Here is a 24,671-nt window from a genome sequence, read left to right on the forward strand (position 1 = left end):
TGCGTGGGGGGGACACAGGGCTGCGTGGGGGGGACACAGGGCGCTGCGTGGAGGGGACACAGGGCGCTGCGTGGGGGGACACAGGGCGCTGCGTGGAGGGGACACAGGGCGCTGCGTGGAGGGGACACAGGGCTGCGTGGAGGGGACACAGGGTGCTGCGTGGAGGGGACACAGGGCGCTGCGTGGAGGGGACACAGGGCGCTGCGTGGAGGGGACACAGGGCGCTGCGTGGAGGGGACACAGGGCGCTGCGTGGAGGGGACACAGGGCGCTGCGTGGGGGGGACACAGGGCGCTGCGTGGAGGGGACACAGGGCGCTGCGTGGAGGGGACACAGGGCGCTGCGTGGAGGGGACACAGGGCGCTGCGTGGGGGGGACACAGGGCGCTGCGTGGAGGGGACACAGGGCGCTGCGTGGAGGGGACACAGGGCGCTGCGTGGAGGGGACACAGGGCGCTGCGTGGAGGGGACACAGGGCGCTGCGTGGGGGGGACACAGGGCGCTGCGTGGAGGGGACACAGGCCTGCGTGGAGGGGACACAGGCCTGCGTGGGGGGGACACAGGGCGCTGCGTGGAGGGGACACAGGGCTGCGTGGAGGGGACACAGGGCGCTGCGTGGAGGGGACACAGGGCGCTGCGTGGGGGGGACACAGGGCGCTGTGTGGAGGGGACACAGGCCTGCGTGGGGGGGACACAGGGCGCTGCGTGGAGGGGACACAGGGCTGCGCGGAGGGGACACAGGGCTGCGCGGAGGGGACACAGGGCGCTGCGTGGAGGGGACACAGGGCGCTGCGTGGAGGGGACACAGGGCGCTGCGTGGAGGGGACACAGGGCGCTGCGTGGAGGGGACACAGGGCGCTGCGTGGAGGGGACACAGGGCGCTGCGTGGAGGGGACACAGGGCGCTGCGTGGAGGGGACACAGGGCGCTGCGTGGAGGGGACACAGGGCGATGCGTGGAGTGGACACAGGGCGATGCGTGGAGGGGACACAGGGCTACGTGGAGGGGACACAGGGCGCTGCGTGGAGGGGACACAGGGCGCTGCGTGGAGTGGACACAGGGCTGCGTGGAGGGGACACAGGGCGCTGCGCGGAGGGGACACAGGGCGATGCGTGGAGGGGACACAGGGCGCTGCGTGGGGGGGACACAGGGCGATGCGTGGAGGGGACACAGGGCTGCGTGGGGGGGACACAGGGCGCTGCGTGGAGGGGACACAGGGCTGCGTGGGGGGGACACAGGGCGCTGCGTGGAGGGGACACGGCTGCGTGGGGGGGACACAGGGCGCTGCGTGGAGGGGACACAGGGCGCTGCGTGGGGGGGACACAGGGCGCTGCGTGGGGGGGAGGGGACACAGGCCTGCGTGGGGGGGACACAGGGCGCTGCGCGGAGGGGACACAGGGCGATGCGCGGAGGGGGCACAGGGCGCTGCGCGGAGGGGACACAGGGCGCTGCGCGGAGGGGACACAGGGCGCTGCGTGGAGGGGACACAGGGCGCTGCGTGGAGGGGACACAGGGCGCTGCGTGGAGGGGACACAGGGCGCTGCGTGGAGGGGACACAGGGCGCTGCGTGGAGGGGACACAGGGCGCTGCGTGGAGGGGACACAGGGCGCTGCGTGGGGGGGACACAGGGCGCTGCGTGGAGGGGACACAGGGCGCTGCGTGGGGGGGACACAGGGCTGCGTGGGGGGGACACAGGGCGCTGCGTGGAGGGGACACAGGGCGCTGCGTGGGGGGACACAGGGCGCTGCGTGGAGGGGACACAGGGCGCTGCGTGGAGGGGACACAGGGCGCTGCGTGGAGGGGACACAGGGCGCTGCGTGGAGGGGACACAGGGCGCTGCGTGGAGGGGACACAGGGCGCTGCGTGGGGGGGACACAGGGTGCTGCGTGGAGGGGACACAGGGCGCTGCGTGGAGGGGACACAGGGCGCTGCGTGGAGGGGACACAGGGCGCTGCGTGGAGGGGACACAGGGCGCTGCGTGGGGGGGACACAGGGCGCTGCGTGGGGGGGAGGGGACACAGGCCTGCGTGGGGGGGACACAGGGCGCTGCGCGGAGGGGACACAGGGCGATGCGCGGAGGGGGCACAGGGCGCTGCGCGGAGGGGACACAGGGCGCTGCGTGGAGGGGACACAGGGCGCTGCGTGGAGGGGACACAGGGCGCTGCGTGGAGGGGACACAGGGCGCTGCGTGGAGGGGACACAGGGCGCTGCGTGGAGGGGACACAGGGCGCTGCGTGGAGGGGACACAGGGCGCTGCGTGGAGGGGACACAGGGCGCTGCGTGGGGGGGACACAGGGCGCTGCGTGGAGGGGACACAGGGCGCTGCGTGGGGGGGACACAGGGCTGCGTGGGGGGGACACAGGGCGCTGCGTGGAGGGGACACAGGGCGCTGCGTGGGGGGACACAGGGCGCTGCGTGGAGGGGACACAGGGCGCTGCGTGGAGGGGACACAGGGCTGCGTGGAGGGGACACAGGGTGCTGCGTGGAGGGGACACAGGGCGCTGCGTGGAGGGGACACAGGGCGCTGCGTGGAGGGGACACAGGGCGCTGCGTGGAGGGGACACAGGGCGCTGCGTGGAGGGGACACAGGGCGCTGCGTGGGGGGGACACAGGGCGCTGCGTGGAGGGGACACAGGGCGCTGCGTGGAGGGGACACAGGGCGCTGCGTGGAGGGGACACAGGGCGCTGCGTGGGGGGGACACAGGGCGCTGCGTGGAGGGGACACAGGGCGCTGCGTGGAGGGGACACAGGGCGCTGCGTGGAGGGGACACAGGGCGCTGCGTGGAGGGGACACAGGGCGCTGCGTGGGGGGGACACAGGGCGCTGCGTGGAGGGGACACAGGCCTGCGTGGAGGGGACACAGGCCTGCGTGGGGGGGACACAGGGCGCTGCGTGGAGGGGACACAGGGCTGCGTGGAGGGGACACAGGGCGCTGCGTGGAGGGGACACAGGGCGCTGCGTGGGGGGGACACAGGGCGCTGTGTGGAGGGGACACAGGCCTGCGTGGGGGGGACACAGGGCGCTGCGTGGAGGGGACACAGGGCTGCGCGGAGGGGACACAGGGCTGCGCGGAGGGGACACAGGGCGCTGCGTGGAGGGGACACAGGGCGCTGCGTGGAGGGGACACAGGGCGCTGCGTGGAGGGGACACAGGGCGCTGCGTGGAGGGGACACAGGGCGCTGCGTGGAGGGGACACAGGGCGCTGCGTGGAGGGGACACAGGGCGCTGCGTGGAGGGGACACAGGGCGATGCGTGGAGTGGACACAGGGCGATGCGTGGAGGGGACACAGGGCTACGTGGAGGGGACACAGGGCGCTGCGTGGAGGGGACACAGGGCGCTGCGTGGAGTGGACACAGGGCTGCGTGGAGGGGACACAGGGCGCTGCGCGGAGGGGACACAGGGCGATGCGTGGAGGGGACACAGGGCGCTGCGTGGGGGGGACACAGGGCGATGCGTGGAGGGGACACAGGGCTGCGTGGGGGGGACACAGGGCGCTGCGTGGAGGGGACACAGGGCTGCGTGGGGGGGACACAGGGCGCTGCGTGGAGGGGACACAGGGCTGCGTGGGGGGGACACAGGGCGCTGCGTGGAGGGGACACAGGGCGCTGCGCGGAGGGGACACAGGGCGCTGCGCGGAGGGGACACAGGGCTGCGCGGAGGGGACACAGGGCTGCGTGGAGGGGACACAGGGCGCTGCGTGGAGGGGACACAGGGCGCTGCGTGGAGGGGACACAGGGCGCTGCGTGGAGGGGACACAGGGCGCTGCGCGGAGGGGACACAGGGCGCTGCGCGGAGGGGACACAGGGCGCTGCGCGGAGGGGACACAGGGCGCTGCGCGGAGGGGACACAGGGCGCTGCGCGGGGGGGACACAGGGCTGCGTGGAGGGGACACAGGGCTGCGTGGAGGGGACACAGGGCGCTGCGTGGAGGGGACACAGGGCGCTGCGTGGAGGGGACACAGGGCTGCGTGGGGGGGACACAGGGCGCTGCGTGGAGGGGACACAGGGCTGCGTGGGGGGGACACAGGGCGCTGCGTGGAGGGGACACAGGGCTGCGTGGGGGGGACACAGGGCGCTGCGTGGAGGGGACACAGGGCGCTGCGCGGAGGGGACACAGGGCGCTGCACGGAGGGGACACAGGGCTGCGCGGAGGGGACACAGGGCTGCGCGGAGGGGACACAGGGCGCTGCGTGGAGGGGACACAGGGCGCTGCGTGGAGGGGACACAGGGCGCTGCGTGGAGGGGACACAGGGCGCTGCGTGGAGGGGACACAGGGCGCTGCGTGGAGGGGACACAGGGCGCTGCGTGGAGGGGACACAGGGCGCTGCGTGGAGGGGACACAGGGCGCTGCGTGGAGGGGACACAGGGCTGCGTGGAGGGGACACAGGGCGCTGCGTGGAGGGGACACAGGGCGCTGCGTGGAGGGGACACAGGGCGCTGCGTGGAGGGGACACAGGGCGCTGCGCGGAGGGGACACAGGGCGCTGCGCGGAGGGGACACAGGGCGCTGCGTGGAGGGGACACAGGGCTGCGCGGAGGGGACACAGGGCGCTGCGTGGAGGGGACACAGGGCGCTGCGTGGAGGGGACACAGGGCGCTGCGTGGAGGGGACACAGGGCGCTGCGTGGAGGGGACACAGGGCGATGCGTGGAGGGGACACAGGACGATGCGTGGAGGGGACACAGGGCGATGCGTGGAGGGGACACAGGGCGCTGCGTGGGGGGGACACAGGGCTGCGTGGAGGGGACACAGGGCTGCGTGGAGGGGACACAGGGCTGCGTGGAGGGGACACAGGGCGCTGCGCGGAGGGGACACAGGGCGCTGCGCGGAGGGGACACAGGGCGATGCGTGGAGGGGACACAGGGCGATGCGTGGAGGGGACACAGGGCGCTGCGTGGAGGGGACACAGGGCGCTGCGCGGAGGGGACACAGGGCGCTGCGTGGGGGGGGACACAGGGCGCTGCGTGGGGGGGACACAGGCCTGCGTGGGGGGACCTCCCTGCACCATACTCACGAGGGGAAGCAGTGAGCTGCTGTCAGGACCCAGTCCTTGCTGATCAGAGACCCGCCACACACGTGGTCCTTCAGGTGCATTATGCTGACCTGCCACGGCCACGCTCCCTCTACTGTATCCGCACCACCAACAATGCGACTGTGAACTTCCGGGAGAGAGAGAGAGATCCTGTCACACACACACACACACACACACACACACACACACACACACACACACACACACACACACACACACACACACACACACACACACACACACACACACACACACACACACACACACACAGTGATAACCAGTATTAATACATACACACACACACACACACACACACACACACACACACACACACACACACACACACACACTGTGATAACCAGTATTAATACACACACACACACAGTGATAACCAGTATTAATACACACACTGTGATAACCAGTATTAATACACACACACACACACACACACACACACACACACACACACACACACACACACACACTGATAACCAGTATTAATATACACACACACACACACTGTGATAACCAGTATTAATACACACACATACACACACACACACACACTGTGATAACCAGTATTAATATACACACACACTGTGATAACCAGTATTAATATACACACAGACACACACACACACACACACACACACACTGTGATAACCAGTATTAATATACACACACACTGTGATAACCAGTATTAATATACACACACACACACACACACACACACACACACACACACTGTGATAACCAGTATTAATATATACACACACACAGTGTGATAAGCAGTATTAATAAACACACACACACACACACACACACACACACACACACACTGTGATAACCAGTATTAATATACACACACACGCACACAGTGATAACCAGTATTAATACACACACACACACGCACACAGTGATAACCAGTATTAATATACACACACACACACACACGCACACAGTGATAACCAGTATTAATATAAACACACACACACGCACACAGTGATAACCAGTATTAATATACACACACACACACACACGCACACAGTGATAACCAGTATTAATATACACACACACACGCGCACACACTGGAGCAGCAGCTGTCGCTGTGTGGAGTGCTACTTGTTCATTTGACCCAGGGTGGTCTGAATGCCTACTACAAAGGCACGTGTGTAAATGTAATACTTTGTGTTTTTAATATTAAAAAGCGATATTATACTATTTTGCTTTTTCCTGCTGTATGTGGATTTCCCTCCTTCCGATGGAATAACTTCGGTTTTGATCCGGAGCATCTGTCCGGTTAGTACGAAAGTTGGTAACTTCTAACAACCACAACGCCTAAATATCACGTCTAACACGCGAGTACAAACTTTATAGAAACTTCAACATTCACCACACTTGTGTTTGACAATATTGTGCTATTTTGGGGTCTTTATTTATCCCCTCTATGTCCTGATGAAATTTGCGCACCTGCGATTCCTCATCGATTGCTGGTTGGATTTGGTCTGAATCCTGTTCCGGGAGCTGCACTTTCTAAGGACAGTATATCTTTTTGTTAAAGTGGTGTTATTTGCGCTTGATTTCTTTTTATCACTTAAGGGTTAATATTTGCTTGTACTTTGTGGAACGTCAACCCCACCCACTGGAATGTTAATGAGCCAAGAAGACAAATAACACTGTATTTCGCAGCTGCATTGAATCTCAACCACCCCAGTGTACATCTACGTTGCCCTAAAGACGGACAGCCTTTGGCACAGCCAAAGGGTGTTAGCTGTTTGCTGATGTTAAAGCTGCTCTATTTCAAATCTGAAAATCACAAACCCTTTATCCCCTGCACCCAATTTTCCAACGCTATCTGTCCATCAAATGTACGGGAATTGACTGTATAACCTCTGTTTTTTTAATGTAACCGTGTATTGTTATAACTCTGTGTCCAGGACATGCGTGAGAACGAGCGGTAACTCTCACTGTATTACTGCCTGTAACACGTTATAACTCTGTGCCCAGGACATGCGTGAGAACGAGAGGTAACTCTCACTGTATTACTGCCTGTAACACACGTTATAACTCTGTGCCCAGGACATGCGTGAGAACGAGAGGTAACTCACACTGTATTACTGCCTGTAACACATGTTATAACTCTGTGCCCAGGACACGCGTGAGAGCGAGAGGTAACTCTCACTGTATTACTGCCTGTAACACATGTTATAACTCTGTGCCCAGGACATGCGTGAGAATGAGAGGTAACTCTCACTGTATTACTGCCTGTAACACGTTATAACTCTGTGCCCAGGACATGCGTGAGAACGAACGGTAACTCTCACTGTATTACTTCCTGTTACACGTTATAACTCTGTGCCCAGGACATGCGTGAGAGGTAACTCTCACTGTATTACTTCCTGTAACACGTTATAACTCTGTGCCCAGGACATGCGTGAGAACGAGAGGTAACTCTCACTGTATTACTGCCTGTAACACACGTTATAACTCTGTGCCCAGGACATGCGTGAGAACGAGAGGTAACTCTCACTGTATTACTGCCTGTAACACACGTTATAACTCTGTGCCCAGGACATGCGTGAGAACGAGAGGTAACTCTCACTGTATTACTGCCTGTAACATACGTTATAACTCTGTGCCCAGGACATGCGTGAGAACGACAGGTAACTCTCACTGTATTACTGCCTGTAACACATGTTATAACTCTGTGCCCAGGACATGCGTGAGAACGAGAGGTAACTCTCACTGTATTACTGCCTGTAACACGTTATAACTCTGTGCCCAGGACATGCGTGAGAACGAGAGGTAACTCTCACTGTATTACTGCCTGTAACACGTTATAACTCTGTGCCCAGGACATGCGTGAGAACGAGAGGTAACTCTCACTGTATTACTGCCTGTAACACACGTTATAACTCTGTGCCCAGGACATGCGTGAGAACGAGAGGTAACTCACACTGTATTACTGCCTGTAACACATGTTATAACTCTGTGCCCAGGACACGCGTGAGAGCGAGAGGTAACTCTCACTGTATTACTGCCTGTAACACATGTTATAACTCTGTGCCCAGGACATGCGTGAGAATGAGAGGTAACTCTCACTGTATTACTGCCTGTAACACGTTATAACTCTGTGCCCAGGACATGCGTGAGAACGAACGGTAACTCTCACTGTATTACTTCCTGTTACACGTTATAACTCTGTGCCCAGGACATGCGTGAGAGGTAACTCTCACTGTATTACTTCCTGTAACACGTTATAACTCTGTGCCCAGGACATGCGTGAGAACGAGAGGTAACTCTCACTGTATTACTGCCTGTAACACATGTTATAACTCTGTGCCCAGGACATGCGTGAGAGCGAGAGGTAACTCTCACTGTATTACTGCCTGTAACACACGTTATAACTCTGTGCCCAGGACACGTGTGAGAACGAGCGGTAACTCTCACTGTATTACTTTCTGTAACACACGTTATAACTCTGTGCCCAGGACATGCGTGAGAACGAGAGGTAACTCTCACTGTATTACAGCCTGTAACACATTATAACTCTGTGCCCAGGACATGCGTGAGAGCGAGAGGTAACTCTCACTGTATTACTGCCTGTAACACACATTATAACTCGGTGCCCAGGACATGCGTGAGAACGAGAGGTAACTCTCACTGTATTACTGCCTGTAACACGTTATAACTCTGTGCCCAGGACATGCGTGAGAGCGAGCGGTAACTCTCACTGTATTACTGCCTGTAACATGTTATATCTCTGTGCCCAGGACATGCGTGAGAACGATCGGTAACTCTCACTGTATTACTTCCTGTAACACGTTATAACTCTGTGCCCAGGACATGCGTGAGAACGAGAGGTAACTCTCACTGTATTACTGCCTGTAATACGTTATAACTCTGTGCCCAGGACATGCGTGAGAACGAGCGGTAACTCTCACTCTATTACTGCCTGTAACACATGTTATAACTCTTTGCCCAGGACATGCGTGAGAACGAGCGGTAACTCTCACTGTATTACTTCCTGTAACACGTTATAACTCTGTGCCCAGGACATGCGTGAGAGCGAGAGGTAACTCTCACTGTATTACTGCCTGTAACACATGTTATAACTCTGTGCCCAGGACATGCGTGAGAACGAGCGGTAACTCTCACTGTATTACTGCCTGTAACACGTTATAACTCTGTGCCCAGGACATGCGTGAGAACGAGAGGTAACTCTCACTGTATTACTGCCTGTAACACGTTATAACTCTGTGCCCAGGACATGCGTGAGAACGAGAGGTAACTCTCACTGTATTACTGCCTGTAACACGTTATAACTCTGTGCCCAGGACATGCGTGAGAACGAGAGGTAACTCTCACTGTATTACTGCCTGTAACACATGTTATAACTCTGTGCCCAGGACATGCGTGAGAACGAGAGGTAACCCTCACTGTATTACTGCCTGTAACACACATTATAACTCTGTGCCCAGGACATGCGTGAGAACGAGAGGTAACTCTCACTGTATTACTGCCTGTAACACGTTATATCTCTGTGCCCAGGACATGCGTGAGAACGAGAGGTAACTCTCACTGTATTACTGCCTGTAACACACATTATAACTCTGTGCCCAGGACATGCGTGAGAACGAGAGGTAACTCTCACTGTATTACTGCCTGTAACACGTTATAACTCTGTGCCCAGGACATGCGTGAGAGCGAGCGGTAACTCTCACTGTATTACTGCCTGTAACACGTTATAACTCTGTGCCCAGGACATGCGTGAGAGCGAGCGGTAACTCTCACTGTATTACTGCCTGTAACATGTTATATCTCTGTGCCCAGGACATGCGTGAGAACGAGCGGTAACTCTCACTGTATTACTGCCTGTAACACGTTATAACTCTGTGCCCAGGACATGCGTGAGAACGAGCGGTAACTCTCACTGTATTACTGCCTGTAACACATGTTATAACTCTTTGCCCAGGACATGCGTGAGAACGAGCGGTAACCCTCACTGTATTACTTCCTGTAACACGTTATAACTCTGTGCCCAGGACATGCGTGAGAGCGAGAGGTAACTCTCACTGTATTACTTCCTGTAACACACGTTATAACTCTGTGCCCAGGACATGCGTGAGAACGAGCGGTAACTCTCACTGTATTACTGCCTGTAACACGTTATAACTCTGTGCCCAGGACATGCGTGAGAACGAGAGGTAACTCTCACTGTATTACTGCCTGTAACACATGTTATAACTCTGTGCCCAGGACATGCGTGAGAGCGAGCGGTAACTCTCACTGTATTACTGCCTGTAACACGTTATAACTCTTTGCCCAGGACATGCGTGAGAACGAGCGGTAACTCTCACTGTATTTCTTCCTGTAACACGTTATAACTCTGTGCCCAGGACATGCGTGAGAGGTAACTCTCACTGTATTACTTCCTGTAACACGTTATAACTCTGTGCCCAGGACATGCGTGAGAACGAGAGGTAACTCTCACTGTATTACTGCCTGTAACACATGTTATAACTCTGTGCCCAGGACATGCGTGAGAGCGAGAGGTAACTCTCACTGTATTACTGCCTGTAACACGTTATAACTCTTTGCCCAGGACATGCGTGAGAACGAGCGGTAACTCTCACTGTATTACTTCCTGTAACACGTTATAACTCTGTGCCCAGGACATGCGTGAGAGGTAACTCTCACTGTATTACTGCCTGTAACACACGTTATAACTCTGTGCCCAGGACATGCGTGAGAACGAGAGGTAACTCTCACTGTATTACTGCCTGTAACACATGTTATAACTCTGTGCCCAGGACATGCGTGAGAGCGAGAGGTAACTCTCACTGTATTACTGCCTGTAACATGTTATAACTCTGTGCCCAGGACATGCGTGAGAACGAGAGGTAACTCTCACTGTATTACTGCCTGTAACACGTTATAACTCTGTGCCCAGGACATGCGTGAGAACGAGAGGTAACTCTCACTGTATTACTGCCTGCAACACGTTATAACTCTGTGCCCAGGACATGCGTGAGAACGAGAGGTAACTCTCACTGTATTACTGCCTGTAACACACGTTATAACTCTGTGCCCAGGACATGCGTGAGAACGAGAGGTAACTCTCACTGTATTACTGCCTGTAACACGTTATAACTCTGTGCCCAGGACATGCGTGAGAATGAGCGGTAACTCTCACTGTATTACTGCCTGTAACACACGTTATAACTCTGTGCCCAGGACATGCGTGAGAACGAGAGGTAACTCTCACTGTATTACTGCCTGTAACATGTTATAACTCTGTGCCCAGGACATGCGTGAGAACGAGAGGTAACTCTCACTGTATTACTGCCTGTAACACACGTTATAACTCTGTGCCCAGGACATGCGTGAGAACGAGAGGTAACTCTCACTGTATTACTGCCTGTAACACGTTATAACTCTGTGCCCAGGACATGCGTGAGAACGAGAGGTAACTCTCACTGTATTACTGCCTGTAACGCGTTATAACTCTGTGCCCAGGACATGCGTGAGAGCGAGAGGTAACTCTCACTGTATTACTGCCTGTAACACACGTTATAACTCTGTGCCCAGGACATGCGTGAGAACGAGAGGTAACTCTCACTGTATTACTGCCTGTAACGCGTTATAACTCTGTGCCCAGGACATGCGTGAGAACGAGAGGTAACTCTCACTGTATTACTGCCTGTAACACGTTATAACTCTGTGCCCAGGACATGCGTGAGAACGAGCGGTAACTCTCACTGTATTACTGCCTGTAACACGTTATAACTCTGTGCCCAGGACATGCGTGAGAACGAGAGGTAACTCTCACTGTATTACTGCCTGTAACACGTTATAACTCTGTGCCCAGGACACGCGTGGAAACGAGCGGTAACTCTCACTGTATTACTTCCTGTAACACGTTATAACTCTGTGCCCAGGACATGCGTGAGAACGAGAGGTAACTCTCACTGTATTACTGCCTGTAACACACGTTATAACTCTGTGCCCAGGACATGCGTGAGAACGAGAGGTAACTCTCACTGTATTACTGCCTGTAACACATGTTATAACTCTGTGCCCGGGACATGCGTGAGAACGAGAGGTAACGCTCACTGTATTACTGCTTGTAACACGTTATAACTCTGTGCCCAGGACATGCGTGAAAACGAGCGGTAACTCTCACTGTATTACTGCCTGTAACGCGTTATAACTCTGTGCCCAGGACATGCGTGAGAACGATAGGTAACTCTCACTGTATTACTGCCTGTAACACACGTTATAACTCTGTGCCCAGGACATGCGTGAGAGCGAGAGGTAACTCTCACTGTATTACTGCCTGTAACACGTTATAACTCTGTGCCCAGGACATGCGTGAGAACGAGCGGTAACTCTCACTGTATTACTTCCTGTAACACGTTATAACTCTGTGCCCAGGACATGCGTGAGAGCGAGAGGTAACTCTCACTGTATTACTGCCTGTAACATGTTATAACTCTGTGCCCAGGACATGCGTGAGAGCGAGAGGTAACTCTCACTGTATTACTGCCTGTAACACATGTTATAACTCTGTGCCCAGGACATGCGTGAGAGCGAGAGGTAACTCTCACTGTATTACTGCCTGTAACATGTTATAACTCTGTGCCCAGGACATGCGTGAGAACGAGAGGTAACTCTCACTGTATTACTGCCTGTAACACATGTTATAACTCTGTGCCCAGGACATGCGTGAGAACGAGAGGTAACTCTCACTGTATTACTGCCTGTAACACGTTATAACTCTGTGCCCAGGACATGCGTGAGTGCGAGCGGTAACTCTCACTGTATTACTGCCTGTAACACGTTATAACTCTGTGCCCAGGACACGCGTGAGAGCGAGAGGTAACTCTCACTGTATTACTGCCTGTAACACGTTATAACTCTGTGCCCAGGACATGCGTGAGAACGAGAGGTAACTCTCAGTGTATTACTGCCTGTAACACGTTATAACTCTGTGCCCAGGACATGCGTGAGAACGAGAGGTAACTCTCACTGTATTACTGCCTGTAACACACGTTATAACTCTGTGCCCAGGACATGCGTGAGAGCGAGAGGTAACTCTCACTGTATTACTGCCTGTAACACGTTATAAATCTGTGCCCAGGACATGCGTGAGAACGAGAGGTAACTCTCACTGTATTACTGCCTGTAACACATGTTATAACTCTGTGCCCAGGACATGCGTGAGAACGAGCGGTAACTCTCACTGTATTACTGCCTGTAACACATGTTATAACTCTGTGCCCAGGACATGCGTGAGAACGAGAGGTAACTCTCACTGTATTACTGCCTGTAACACGTTATAACTCTGTGCCCAGGACATGCGTGAGAACGAGAGGTAACTCTCACTGTATTACTGCCTGTAACACACGTTATAACTCTGTGCCCAGGACATGCGTGAGAACGAGAGGTAAATCTCACTGTATTACTGCCTGTAACACACGTTATATCTCTGTGCCCAGGACATGCGTGAGAACGAGAGGTAACTCTCACTGTATTACTGCCTGTAACACACGTTATAACTCTGTGCCCAGGACATGCGTGAGAACGAGAGGTAACTCTCACTGTATTACTGCCTGTAACACACGTTATATCTCTGTGCCCAGGACATGCGTGAGAACGAGAGGTAACTCTCACTGTATTACTGCCTGTAACACACGTTATAACTCTGTGCCCAGGACATGCGTGAGAACGAGAGGTAACTCTCACTGTATTACTGCCTGTAACACACGTTATAACTCTGTGCCCAGGACATGCGTGAGAACGAGAGGTAACTCTCACTGTATTACTGCCTGTAACACACGTTATAACTCTGTGCCCAGGACATGCGTGAGAACGAGAGGTAACTCTCACTGTATTACTGCCTGTAACACGTTATAACTCTGTACCCAGGACATGCGTGAGAACGAGAGGTAACTCTCAGTGTATTACTGCCTGTAACACATGTTATAACTCTGTGTCCAGGACATGCGTGAGAACGAGAGGTAACTCTCACTGTATTACTGCCTGTAACACATGTTATAACTCTGTGCCCAGGACATGCGTGAGAACGAGCGGTAACTCTCACTGTATTACTGCCTGTAACATGTTATAACTCTGTGCCCAGGACATGCGTGAGAACGAGAGGTAACTCTCACTGTATTACTGCCTGTAACACATGTTATAACTCTGTGCCCAGGACATGCGTGAGAACGAGAGGTAACTCTCACTGTATTACTGCCTGTAACACACGTTATAACTCTGTGCCCAGGACATGCGTGAGAACGACAGGTAACTCTCACTGTATTACTGCCTGTAACACACGTTATAACTCTGTGCCCAGGACATGCGTGAGAACGAGAGGTAACTCTCACTGTATTACTGCCTGTAACACATGTTATAACTCTGTGCCCAGGACATGCGTGAGAACGAGAGGTAACTCTCACTGTATTACTGCCTGTAACACACGTTATAACTCTGTGCCCAGGACATGCGTGAGAACGACAGGTAACTCTCACTGTATTACTGCCTGTAACACATGTTATAACTCTGTGCCCAGGACATGCGTGAGAACGAGAGGTAACTCTCACTGTATTACTGCCTGTAACACGTTATAACTCTGTGCCCAGGACATGCGTGAGAACGAGAGGTAACTCTCACTGTATTACTGCCTGTAACACACGTTATAACTCTGTGCCCAGGACATGCGTGAGAACGAGAGGTAAATCTCACTGTATTACTGCCTGTAACACACGTTATAACTCTGTGCCCAGGACATGCGTGAGAACGAGAGGTAACTCTCACTGTATTACTGCCTGTAACACACGTTATAACTCTGTGCCCAGGACATGCGTGAGAACGAGAGGTAACTCTCACTGTATTACTGCCTGTAACACACGTTATAACTCTGTGCCCAGGACATGCGTGAGAACGACAGGTAACTCTCACTGTATTACTGCCTGTAACACACGTTATAACTCTGTGCCCAGGACATGCGTGAGAACGAGAGGTAACTCTCACTGTATTACTGCCTGTAACACATGTTATAACTCTGTGCCCAGGACATGCGTGAGAACGAGAGGTAACTCTCACTGTATTACTGCCTGTAACACGTTATAACTCTGTGCCCAGGACATGCGTGAGAACGAGAGGTAACTCTCACTTTTTTACTGCCTGTAACACACGTTATAACTCTGTGCCCAGGACATGCGTGAGAACGAGAGGTAACTCTCACTGTATTACTGCCTGTAAAACATGTTATAACTCTGTGCCCAGGACATGCGTGAGAACGAGAGGTAACTCTCACTGTATTACTGCCTGTAACACGTTATATCTCTGTGCCCAGGACATGCGTGAGAACGAGAGGTAACTCTCACTGTATTACTGCCTGTAACACACGTTATAACTCTGTGCCCAGGACATGCGTGAGAACGACAGGTAACTCTCACTGTATTACTGCCTGTAACACACGTTATAACTCTGTGCCCAGGACATGCGTGAGAACGAGAGGTAACTCTCACTGTATTACTGCCTGTAACACATGTTATAACTCTGTGCCCAGGACATGCGTGAGAACGAGAGGTAACTCTCACTGTATTACTGCCTGTAACACACGTTATAACTCTGTGCCCAGGACATGCGTGAGAACGACAGGTAACTCTCACTGTATTACTGCCTGTAACACATGTTATAACTCTGTGCCCAGGACATGCGTGAGAGCGAGAGGTAACTCTCACTGTATTACTGCCTGTAACACGTTATAACTCTGTGCCCAGGACATGCGTGAGAACGAGAGGTAACTCTCACTGTATTACTGCCTGTAACACGTTATAACTCTGTGCCCAGGACATACGTGAGAACGAGAGGTAACTCTCACTGTATTACTGCCTGTAACATGTTATATCTCTGTGCCCAGGACATGCGTGAGAACGAGAGGTAACTCTCACTGTATTACTGCCTGTAACACATGTTATAACTCTGTGCCCAGGACATGCGTGAGAACGAGAGGTAACTCTCACTGTATTACTGCCTGTAACACGTTATAACTCTGTGCCCAGGACATACGTGAGAACGAGAGGTAACTCTCACTTTTTTACTGCCTGTAACACACGTTATAACTCTGTGCCCAGGACATGCGTGAGAACGACAGGTAACTCTCACTGTATTACTGCCTGTAACACATGTTATAACTCTGTGCCCAGGACATGCGTGAGAACGAGAGGTAACTCTCACTGTATTACTGCCTGTAACACACGTTATAACTCTGTGCCCAGGACATGCGTGAGAACGACAGGTAACTCTCACTGTATTACTGCCTGTAACACATGTTATAACTCTGTGCCCAGGACATGCGTGAGAACGAGAGGTAACTCTCACTGTATTACTGCCTGTAACACATGTTATAACTCTGTGCCCAGGACATGCGTGAGAACGAGAGGTAACTCTCACTGTATTACTGCCTGTAACACACGTTATAACTCTGTGCCCAAGACATGCGTGAGAACGACAGGTAACTCTCACTGTATTACTGCCTGTAACACATGTTATAACTCTGTGCCCAGGACATGCGTGAGAACGAGAGGTAACTCTCACTGTATTACTGCCTGTAACACGTTATAACTCTGTGCCCAGGACATGCGTGAGAACGAGAGGTAACTCTCACTGTATTACTGCCTGTAACACGTTATAACTCTGTGCCCAGGACATACGTGAGAACGAGAGGTAACTCTCACTTTTTTACTGCCTGTAACACACGTTATAACTCTGTGCCCAGGACATGCGTGAGAACGAGAGGTAACTCTCACTGTATTACTGCCTGTAACATGTTATATCTCTGTGCCCAGGACATGCGTGAGAACGAGAGGTAACTCTCACTGTATTACTGCCTGTAACACATGTTATAACTCTGTGCCCAGGACATGCGTGAGAACGAGAGGTAACTCTCACTGTATTACTGCCTGTAACACACGTTATAACTCTGTGCCCAGGACATGCGTGAGAACGACAGGTAACTCTCACTGTATTACTGCCTGTAACACACGTTATAACTCTGTGCCCAGGACATGCGTGAGAACGAGAGGTAACTCTCACTGTATTACTGCCTGTAACACATGTTATAACTCTGTGCCCAGGACATGCGTGAGAACGAGAGGTAACTCTCACTGTATTACTGCCTGTAACACACGTTATAACTCTGTGCCCAGGACATGCGTGAGAACGACAGGTAACTCTCACTGTATTACTGCCTGTAACACATGTTATAACTCTGTGCCCAGGACATGCGTGAGAACGAGAGGTAACTCTCACTGTATTACTGCCTGTAACACGTTATAACTCTGTGCCCACGACATGCGTGAGAACGAGAGGTAACTCTCACTGTATTACTGCCTGTAACACGTTATAACTCTGTGCCCAGGACATGCGTGAGAACGAGAGGTAACTCTCACTTTTTTACTGCCTGTAACACACGTTATAACTCTGTGCCCAGGACATGCGTGAGAACGAGAGGTAACTCTCACTGTATTACTGCCTGTAAAACATGTTATAACTCTGTGCCCAGGACATGCGTGAGAACGAGAGGTAACTCTCACTGTATTACTGCCTGTAACACGTTATATCTCTGTGCCCAGGACATGCGTGAGAACGAGAGGTAACTCTCACTGTATTACTGCCTGTAACACACGTTATAACTCTGTGCCCAGGACATGCGTGAGAACGACAGGTAACTCTCACTGTATTACTGCCTGTAACACATGTTATAACTCTGTGCCCAGGACATGCGTGAGAACGAGAGGTAACTCTCACTGTATTACTGCCTGTAACACGTTATAACTCTGTGCCCAGGACATACGTGAGAACGAGAGGTAACTCACTTTTTTACTGCCTGTAACACACGTTATAACTCTGTGCCCAGGACATGCGTGAGAACGAGAGGTAACTCTCACTGTATTACTGCCTGTAACATGTTATATCTCTGTGCCCAGGACATGCGTGAGAACAAGAGGTAACTCTCACTGTATTACTGCCTGTAACACATGTTATAACTCTGTGCCCAGGACATGCGTGAGAACGAGAGGTAACTCTCACTGTATTACTGCCTGTAACACGTTATAACTCTGTGCCCAGGACATGCGTGAGAACGAGAGGTAACTCTCACCGTATTACTGCCTGTAACACGTTATAACTCTGTGCCCAGGACATGCGTGAGAACGGGAGGTAACTCTCACCGTATTACTGCCTGTAACACGTTATAACCCTGTGCCCAGGACACACGTGAGAGCGAGAGGTAACTCTCACTGTATTACTGCCTGTAACACATGTTATAACTCTGTGCCCAGGACATGCGTGAGAACGAGAGGTAACTCTCACTGTATTACTGCCTGTAACACGTTATAACTCTGTGCCCAGGACATGCGTGAGAACGAGAGGTAACTCTCACTGTATTACTGCCTGTAACACATGTTATAACTCTGTGCCCAGGACATGCGTGAGAACGAGAGGTAACTCTCACTGTATTACTGCCTGTAACACATGTTATAACTCTGTGCCCAGGACATGCGTGAGAACGAGAGGTAACTCTCACTGTATTACTGCCTGTAACATGTTATAACTCTGTGCCCAGGACATGCGTGAGAACGAGAGGTAACTCTCACTGTATTACTGCCTGTAACACGTTATAACTCTGTGCCCAGGACATGCGTGAGAACGAGAGGTAACTCTCACTGTATTACTGCCTGTAACACGTTATAACTCTGTGCCCAGGACATGCGTGAGAACGGGAGGTAACTCTCACTGTATTACTGCCTGTAACACGTTATAACTCTGTGCCCGGGACATGCGTGAGAGCGAGAGGTAACTCTCACTGTATTACTGCCTGTAACACATGTTATAACTCTGTGCCCAGGACATGCGTGAGAACGAGAGGTAACTCTCACTGTATTACTGCCTGTAACACACGTTATAACTCTGTGCCCAGAACATGCGTGAGAACGAGAGGTAACTCTCACTGTATTACTGCCTGTAACACACGTTATAACTCTGTGCCCAGGACATGTGTGAGAACGAGAGGTAACTCTCACTGTATTACTGCCTGTAACACGTTATATCTCTGTGCCCAGGACATGCGTGAGAACGAGAGGTAACTCTCACTGTATTACTGCCTGTAACACACGTTATAACTCTGTGCCCAGGACATGCGTGAGAACGAGAGGTAACTCTCACTGTATTACTGCCTGTAACACACGTTATAACTCTGTGCCCAGACATGCGTGAGAACGAGAGGTAACTCTCACTGTATTACTGCCTGTAACACGTTATAACTCTGTGCCCGGGACATGCGTGAGAGCGAGAGGTAACTCTCACTGTATTACTGCCTGTAACACATGTTATAACTCTGTGCCCAGGACATGCGTGAGAACGAGAGGTAACTCTCACTGTATTACTGCCTGTAACACACGTTATAACTCTGTGCCCAGAACATGCGTGAGAACGAGAGGTAACTCTCACTGTATTACTGCCTGTAACACGTTATATCTCTGTGCCCAGGACATGCGTGAGAACGAGAGGTAACTCTCACTGTATTACTGCCTGTAACACGTTATAACTCTGTGCCCAGGACATGCGGGAGAACGGGAGGTAACTCTCACTGTATTACTGCCTGTAACACGTTATAACTCTGTGCCCGGGACATGCGTGAGAGCGAGAGGTAACTCTCACTGTATTACTGCCTGTAACACATGTTATAACTCTGTGCCCAGGACATGCGTGAGAACGAGAGGTAACTCTCACTGTATTACTGCCTGTAACACACGTTATAACTCTGTGCCCAGAACATGCGTGAGAACGAGAGGTAACTCTCACTGTATTACTGCCTGTAACACACGTTATAACTCTGTGCCCAGGACATGTGTGAGAACGAGAGGTAACTCTCACTGTATTACTGCCTGTAACACGTTATATCTCTGTGCCCAGGACATGCGTGAGAACGAGAGGTAACTCTCACTGTATTACTGCCTGTAACACACGTTATAACTCTGTGCCCAGGACATGCGTGAGAACGAGAGGTAACTCTCACTGTATTACTGCCTGTAACACACGTTATAACTCTGTGCCCAGACATGCGTGAGAACGAGAGGTAACTCTCACTGTATTACTGCCTGTAACACGTTATAACTCTGTGCCCGGGACATGCGTGAGAGCGAGAGGTAACTCTCACTGTATTACTGCCTGTAACACATGTTATAACTCTGTGCCCAGGACATGCGTGAGAACGAGAGGTAACTCTCACTGTATTACTGCCTGTAACACACGTTATAACTCTGTGCCCAGAACATGCGTGAGAACGAGAGGTAACTCTCACTGTATTACTGCCTGTAACACGTTATATCTCTGTGCCCAGGACATGCGTGAGAACGAGAGGTAACTCTCACTGTATTACTGCCTGTAACACACGTTATAACTCTGTGCCCAGGACATGCGTGAGAACGAGAGGTAACTCTCACTGTATTACTGCCTGTAACACGTTATATCTCTGTGCCCAGGACATGCGTGAGAACGAGAGGTAACTCTCACTGTATTACTGCCTGTAACACACGTTATAACTCTGTGCCCAGGACATGCGTGAGAACGAGAGGTAACTCTCACTGTATTACTTCCTGTATTACTTCGGGCGCCGGGCAACAGGGTCTCCAAGCTACTTAAGAGGAGTCCCTGGTCCTCTTGCAAGAAGCCCATTTTTATTTGGGGGGAGGGGGGGTTGTACCGGCAATACTTATCTTTATATGCCACCATTTTAATACACGTTACACTATGAAAGATTGTGGAGTATTTCCTATAATAAAAACACACACACACACATAAAAACTTACCTTGACATGATGCAAGATGAACAACTGTAAAAAAGAAATAGAAATGGAACAGGAAGTTATTGGCAGGAAACTCCGGGAAGATAAGAAAACCTTAATATGTAGTCAGACAATAAAACCGATGTTTGCAGAACACGAATCCCATTATAAAACTCTGTGCAGAATGTTCCCACAGTGCGGACACATTGCTCTGCGTACTATACACAGATACTACTCTGTACACAACACAAATATGCAGCTGAGTGAAACCTCGGCCCGGGAATTAAGGGGTTACACAGTGTCGCTTCCAAGTGAACTTTGCCCGTTCCGGGATCATTAAGAAACCGCCCAAGGTAAAAAAACAAACATCTCTTAACCCTTCAATGATCAAACAGGATCCTCGTGTTCAGTATCCCAACGCGCACACAATTTATATTATAATATCAGACGTAGCATCGTGTAATAAAAAACAGACTAATAAATCAGCCTGAGATTGAGGGGACTGACAGGCCCTCACTGCCCGCACCAAAGTACCGGAATATTCCAGCGCTGGGGCAACGGCAGGCCTCAAGGGCACCAGCGCTGGGGCAACACCAGGCCTCAAGGGCACCAGCGCTGGGGCAACACCAGGCCTCAAGGGCACCAGCGCTGGGGCAACGCCAGGCCTCCAGGGCGCCAGCGCTGGGGCAACGCCAGGCCTCAAGGGCACCAGCGCTGGGGCAACACCAGGCCTCAAGGGCACCAGCGCTGGGGCAACGCCAGGCCTCAAGGGCACCAGCGCTGGGGCAACACCAGGCCTCAAGGGCACCAGCGCTGGGGCAACGCCAGGCCTCAAGGGCACCAGCGCTGGGGCAACGCCAGGCCTCAAGGGCACCAGCGCTGGGGCAACGCCAGGCCTCAAGGGCACCAGCGCTGGGGCAACACCAGGCCTCAAGGGCACCAGCGCTGGGGCAACACCAGGCCTCAAGGGCACCAGCGCTGGGGCAACACCAGGCCTCAAGGGCACCAGCGCTGGGGCAACACCAGGCCTCAAGGGCACCAGCGCTGGGGCAACACCAGGCCTCAAGGGCACCAGCGCTGGGGCAACGCCAGGCTCCAGGGCACCAGCGCTGGGGCAACGCCAGGCTCCAGGGCACCAGCGCTGGGGCAACGCCAGGCCTCCAGGGCACCAGCGCTGGGGCAACGCCAGGCCTCAAGGGCACCAGCGCTGGGGCAACATCAGGCCTCAAGGGCACCAGCGCTGGGGCAACACCAGGCCTCAAGGGCACCAGCGCTGGGGCAACACCAGGCCTCAAGGGCACCAGCGCTGGGGCAACACCAGGCCTCAAGGGCACCAGCGCTGGGGCAACACCAGGCCTCAAGGGCACCAGCAGGCCTTCAGGATATCCCCGCTTCATTCAGTACAGGCGGCTCAATCAGTGGCTCAGGCGTTGACAGCAACCTGCGCTGAAGCTGGGAGATCCTTAAAACCGGACCTGTTGGTGGCCACTCCCTGGAAACCTGGATTTCTACAACCATATTTATTAAGAGAAACATATTATAATATAATCACCCCCCCCGTCCCCCTCTCCCCCCATCCCCCCCTCCCCCCGTCCCGTCCCCCTCTCCCCCCGTCCCGTTCCCCCCTCCCCCCGTCCCCCCCCCCGTGCCCCTCTCCCCCCCCGTCCCCCTCTCCCCCCCCCCCGTCCCCCTCTCCCCCCCCCCCGTCCCGTCCCCCTCTCCCCCCCCCCGTCCCGTCCCCCTCTCCCCCCGTCCCCCTCTCCCCCCCGTGGATGATCCCATTTCAGGGGACCGAAACATTTTGCACAATACACAGGTTTGCATTTATTCCCTGCAACGTGCGGTTTCCTTATGTACACTGGACTGTGGTTTTGGGTAATGTAATGTATATTTTAACATACATACACACGCACACGCACACACACACACACACACACACACACACACACACACACACACACACACACACACACACACACACACACACACACACACACACACACTAAAAAGGGAGAAGCAGCGGCTCAGTGAGTAAAGACACAAGAGTCTACAAACAAGGGCAGAGTTTGGGAGAATCTTATAGGTTTTTTTAATTAATCAGTTCTCTAGTATAACATAATAATAATAATAATAATAATAATAATAATAATAATAATAAACTCTTAATGCCATTTTCAATTAGTTTTAATACACTGAGCGTCCTGTGATTTCTATAGCAGGTTTATCCCACCTCCCCAGCAGTGCAAGGTCTGTGCAACACTTTCCTGTTTGGGATCATTTGCTGCTAATGTTCCCAGCAGTTTGAGCTGCAAATTCTAACAATAGATAATGTTACCTTAGTAATATCAGGATACATTGTAGCTGCTGAGTTACACTGACTGAAGCAGCCATTATGTTAGTCACACAATCAGGATTGTGACAGATTTATAACAGGAGCAGCAAATGATTGCCAGCGTAGGTGAGAATGTCATTGCCGCACGCTTTCATATACAATTAAAGTTAAAAAAAAAATACAAAAATACATTATAAAAAGTTGGAACGAAGTGTTGCCGCTTTAAAACCTGATATAGAAATCAAAGGATGCGTTAATTACAAATCACATTAAGAGTTGAATATAAAAAGTCACTATTATCCAATACTACAGAACCGATTTATTTAAAAACAACAAAACCTACATCAGATTGCACACGTTCTGCCGATTTAATGACCCACAAGCAATACTATTTCACCCGTTAAGTAAAGATATATTATAGTCAGTGTCTGTGTGTCTGTGTGTCTGTGTGTGTCTGTGTGTGTCTGTGTGTGTCTGTGTGTGTCTGTGTGTGTCTGTGTGTGTCTGTGTGTGTCTGTGTGTGTCTGTGTGTGTCTGTGTGTGTGTGTGTCTGTGTGTGTGTGTGTCTGTGTGTCTGTGTGTGTGTGTGTGTCTGTGTGTGTGTGTGTCTGTGTGTGTGTGTGTCTGTGTGTGTGTGTGTCTGTGTGTGTGTGTGTCTGTGTGTGTGTGTGTCTGTGTGTGTGTCTGTGTACACAAAAGTACTTCCTTGGTAGGATAAACAGAGCCCTATTCTGGTAGAAACAGAAGACCGAGAGGATGAGATATAGCAGATATGAGCCCTATTCAGAATTCCAACTCTTTTTAGCTAGATCAGTGTTTTCCAACAGGAGTTCCCCGGGTTTCCCTAAAGGGGTCCCTGCAATCTTCAGGTCATTTGAAAATGATACCAAATATAAAATAATTTACAATGCATCTGATCTCAGACGCGCTATTAGAGAGGGTTGGGGTTCCTTACAATGCATCTTATCTCAGACGCGCTATTAGAGAGGGTTGGGGTTCCTTACAATGCATCTGATCTCAGACGCGCTATTAGAGAGGGTTGGGGTTCCTTACAATGCATCTGATCTCAGACGCGCTATTAGAGAGGGTTGGGGTTCCTTACAATGCATCTGATCTCAGACGCGCTATTAGAGAGGGTTGGGGTTCCTTACAATGCATCTGATCTCAGACGCGCTATTAGAGAGGGTTGGGGTTCCTTACAATGCATCTGATTTCAGACGTGCTATTAGAGGTTTGGGGTTCCTTACAATGCATCTGATCTCAGACGCGCTATTAGAGAGGGTTGGGGTTACGCAGAATTTCACAGTTTAATTGTAGGGTTCCTTAACCAAAAAAAATGGTGGAAAAGCACTGAGATAAACAGTGGTTGCAGCCAATACAATTGCTATTCATTTTTTACTTAATGATAGATCTGGGAGAGTGTGGTCTTCCCTCGGGACGTGGCAGGGTCT

The 24,671-nt window shown here is 52.7% G+C and overlaps 1 protein-coding gene across 2 annotated transcripts in view; it reads right to left on the reverse strand.

The window, feature by feature from the left end:
• The window catches only part of PRSS8 (serine protease 8), a 50,984-nt gene that overhangs the window by 8,042 nt on the left and 18,271 nt on the right, over positions 1–24,671 (reverse strand). For both annotated transcript variants that reach the window (XM_075566534.1, XM_075566535.1), the window contains 2 exons: positions 20,913–20,936; positions 5,011–5,155 (listed from right to left, as the gene is read on the reverse strand). In XM_075566534.1, the coding sequence (XP_075422649.1) occupies positions 5,011–5,155; positions 20,913–20,936 (169 nt within the window). The remainder of the gene's footprint in view (positions 1–5,010; positions 5,156–20,912; positions 20,937–24,671) is intronic.

This window comes from Ascaphus truei, chromosome 11, assembly GCF_040206685.1.
Source record: "Ascaphus truei isolate aAscTru1 chromosome 11, aAscTru1.hap1, whole genome shotgun sequence".
NCBI classification, from domain to species: domain Eukaryota; kingdom Metazoa; phylum Chordata; class Amphibia; order Anura; family Ascaphidae; genus Ascaphus; species Ascaphus truei.